At 28.5% G+C, this 3,905-nt stretch overlaps 1 protein-coding gene across 1 annotated transcript; it reads left to right on the top strand.

Annotated features, from left to right (window-relative positions):
• Positions 1-650: 650 nt before the first annotated feature.
• On the top strand, positions 651-3,340 carry LOC108345401 (ABC transporter B family member 18). The gene is made up of 6 exons (XM_017584001.1): positions 651-736; positions 1,027-1,170; positions 1,254-1,407; positions 1,494-1,595; positions 1,852-2,304; positions 3,120-3,340. Exons 1-6 carry the CDS (start codon positions 726-728, stop codon positions 3,306-3,308), a joined length of 1,053 nt encoding a protein of 350 aa, XP_017439490.1. The 5' UTR covers positions 651-725; the 3' UTR covers positions 3,309-3,340.
• Positions 3,341-3,905: the final 565 nt, after the last annotated feature.

Here is a 3,905-nt window from a genome sequence, read left to right as displayed (position 1 = left end):
TGTTTAAATCATATTTTTATATATTTGATTAAATCAGACAACGACATAGAGGATTTTCTTTGTACATATTTTGTTTTTCATTTTACTTTTTAAGTATGTTTTTTTTAAATAAAAATAACTATTTTATCAATATTATTCTTTAATTGTTTTTTAAATTTAACCACTTTTTCGATTTAAACATTTTTTTCTAAATTTAACTATTTTTATAAACTAAAATAATTATTTATAACAAAATAATTATCTAAAAAAAACTAAAAATCATATACAAAAATATTATAAAAATAATTTAAATTTAATTTTATAATTATAATAATAAAAATAATAATTTTTTTTGTTATCATAAAATAAAAGTGAACGTGTGTTTTCACTAATTTTTGTTAAGAGTATTGTTATCTTTTATTTTCATGCTTGAGAATTTGTGTAAAGACAAAATTAAAAACACAGTTAAGTTTTCTTTTAATATCGTTTAAGAGCTTACTATTATTTAAAATTATTTAAAATTTTATTTAAAATATATATAGTATGGGCCGGACCGGGCTTGGTAGTAGTATTTGACCCGCACACATGGACGAAGTGGTTCAGACCACCAATTTCTGACAATATAAATTGACTGACTTTGCCCTATTTTGGACAAAACCTTAAAACACACTTCACTGTTCCGTGCTCCTTTCCATCACCAAATTAATTCCTTTCTGAAATTCCGTGTTTGCCCTATTTTTCTGAAGATGGAACAAGGGTCTGTTTATTCTCTCATGTTCTCTTCAATTCTGGTTTATAATCACTTTATTACTCAGAAATGTGCTTAATTTAGCTTAAATTGACCTATGATTGTTCTTCAATTCTGCTCAAGTTGTATGTGTGTGAATCCTAACAAACAATTATGATTCGAGTGGTTCTGATTTAAGTTTGAAAGATTGATTTATGTGTGGTCTTTAAGTTGATTCATAGATAGAACATTTAGAGATTAGCATGTATGGTTGTTAATATCTAAAAGTGAATGTGTTTGTGTTTTGTATGTGCATGAAGCTACAGACAAAACCAAAGCACTCCCCAGAGAGCTTCTATGGATGATGCCTTACATTTTCTGAATAGAGTGAAAGATGTGTTTTGGGACCAAAGGGAGAAGTATGACATGCTGATTCAGATCCTCAAAGATTACAAGGATGAAAGGTAGATTCTCTCCCTCATCTTCATATCTATGTAATGATTTTGAAAAGTGAAGTGTTCTCTGATATTTCTTTCGGTTCATTCAGGATTACCTGTGCTGTTGTGGCTGCAAGGGTGAAGGAGTTACTGAGAGGGCACCACACTTTGATTTTGAGATTCAACAATTTCTTGCCAAAGGAGCATGAGATCAAACTTAACGAACCTCGTCAAGAATTAGTCCGTTTAGTTGACAACATTAAGGTGAACGATGAGCATGTTTTGATATATCTGATATCTGTCGTATTGATTCTTAGTTGTGATATTCATAGGTTTATTGCTTTCAATAGGAACGATTCAAAAATGATCAGCCTGCTTACGCATCATTCTTGGTGAGTATGAAAACCTACAAAGAAGATAAGCGAAAGACAACCTGTGATCTTCATGGGGAGGTAAGTGTGTCGTCCTTCAAAGGGCACCCTTTTATTTAAAAAATTGAAACATTTTATCCTTTTATGTCTCGATTATGAATCGAGACAAAAGATAGTCGACTTTTTGACTTGTCTAGACATGGCTCGGTTCTAAAATCGTTATTTATTAACGAAAATAACCGTTGTCGTTTTTCCTGACCATGCACTGATGTATTATCTAGAAAAAACTCATTTTTTTTTTTGTTGAATCTCTTTCGTGTTTATCCTTTTTTTCTAGATTGCTATCCTTTTTAAGGACCATCAAGATCTGCTCGAGGAGTTCACCAGATTATTACCTAATTATGATGCAATTGGCTTTGAAGAGACTGTTCATGATAAAAAGCCGACACTGATCATTCCCAAGTGCAAGCAAGCATGTTTAGGTTGTTTTACTGCATTGTTGTTTTGTACCATAATATGGTCACTGATATTTGTTTACTTTCTCTCATCTCACGATGAGATAACAAGGAAAACAAAGATATGTTCGTTTTGCTTCCTAGGTTTGGTTCTAATCTCCTTGATCGCTAACATCTTCCACCGACCCTATAACGTTCTTTGCATGAGAAAGTATTTAACTAAAAGGGTGAGAGAGGGATTGCTCTCAAAGATTCTTGCCATTGGAGATGGATGGTTCTCTCAGAAGGAAACTTTCAGATGTGATCTTTGCCATAGATTTGCCGAAGAAAGTGTGGTATGTTTTTACTATTATTTTGGGTCAATTTCTTTGTGCACTATTGCATGTCATGAATGTTTATTCTGTGTATATATATCTGTTATAAGAACAAACAGTTGCATGTTAATGTGAAAATACAATAAAACAATGTAATCTATGTGTTATTTAGGTGAAAATCTGCATACAATAATACTTAGAAATCTAACAATGATACCATATGTCTGGTAGATTTACTTTCAAGGAAGTAAATTGTACCAATGATATTTGCCTTTATTGACTGTTATATAACAAAGTTTCCTTCAATGGGTTATGTAGCATGTCATTTTTCTTTAAATTAAATATGTTTTTTGAGCTTAAATTTAAATGTAAAATTAAAATTTATTTCTATTTTAAATTTTAAAACATTAATACATAATAATATTTTAATTCGATAAAATAATTTGACATGCTAACGAGCTTTTCAAGTCCTAGTTATATTATATGACACATTTCAACTTAAATGTTAATATAAAATACTATTTTACATGAGAAAAAAAGTTGACATCTAGTTAATTTCATAAAAGTAACTTGTAAATTGAAGTTTTTATACAGTTATATTCTCTAAATTTGTGTTATATAATCTCCTGACAATTGAATTAAAGAAATTATATATATATTATTTTTTAAATTTATTAATGAAATATATCAAAATCTGATACATGAATGAATTTTAATTTTTTTTTACAAATCATATTTAACCCTTTTTCTCTTGTAGTATCACTATTTTGCAATAGTTACTCTTATAAATATTTCTCTTTTCCACTTAAAGTTATATGTGTTATTTCATGGTACAGGTTAAGCCTCTGATGGGACAGAAAATGGGATTAGGGTTTCAAACAATTTGTGCAGTGGGAATAGGTTTGAGTGTGGGTCTTATGTTTTCATGGAAAGTAGCCATTGCAGTGATAGTTGTTCAACTTGTTATCATTGTTTGCTTCTACACAAGAGGTGTCTTCAAGATCATGAAGGTCCATGATAATTGAAAACAGTGAGAACCATTACAAACATATTTCAAATTTGGCAATAATTTGTAGAACCCTTTTGTATTTTTTGTGAAATTGACTTTTTAATGGTTTAATCCTATGTTTAGTTATGCTTACTACATGATGAATCTTAATTACTAGATCATGAAAGTCTTATTATTATTTAACATTTAACTTTGAGTGTGATTAATTTGATTATTCAAGACAATATATATAAATTCTTAGTTATTTTAGTTAAAACCATTTTCAAGGTGTTGAAGGTGTTTCTTATGTTGATTTGTGTTAAAAAAAAATATTTATTTTAGAAGAAAACTACTGATAAATCACAATCTATCAAAATTTTATATATACGCGGGGAAATCATATTTTTCTTGAACAATGGAAATAAGAAACGAAAAGCAGTGGAAAAATATACATATTTTTCATAAACTTTGTTTCTTTTTCTAGAAACGACAAATATATTTTATCCAAAAGTAATTATTTTTTATTTTAGAATGTGAAATGTTTATAAATAATAATTATTTTTATGTAATCAAAATCAATCAGAAATATATATTTATAATGTATAAATTGTATTTAAACTTTATAATGAATACT

Source organism: Vigna angularis, chromosome 8 (assembly GCF_016808095.1).
Source record: "Vigna angularis cultivar LongXiaoDou No.4 chromosome 8, ASM1680809v1, whole genome shotgun sequence".
NCBI classification, from domain to species: Eukaryota; Viridiplantae; Streptophyta; class Magnoliopsida; order Fabales; family Fabaceae; genus Vigna; species Vigna angularis.
This window is presented reverse-complemented; position numbering and strand designations above follow the sequence as displayed.

Coding starts and splice junctions, on each gene's coding strand:
- LOC108345401 (XM_017584001.1), top strand. Junction 1,596..1,851: donor CCTGTGATCTTCATGGGGAG/GTAAGTGTGTCG, acceptor CTTTTTTTCTAG/ATTGCTATCCTTTTTAAGGA. Junction 2,305..3,119: donor GATTTGCCGAAGAAAGTGTG/GTATGTTTTTAC, acceptor TTCATGGTACAG/GTTAAGCCTCTGATGGGACA.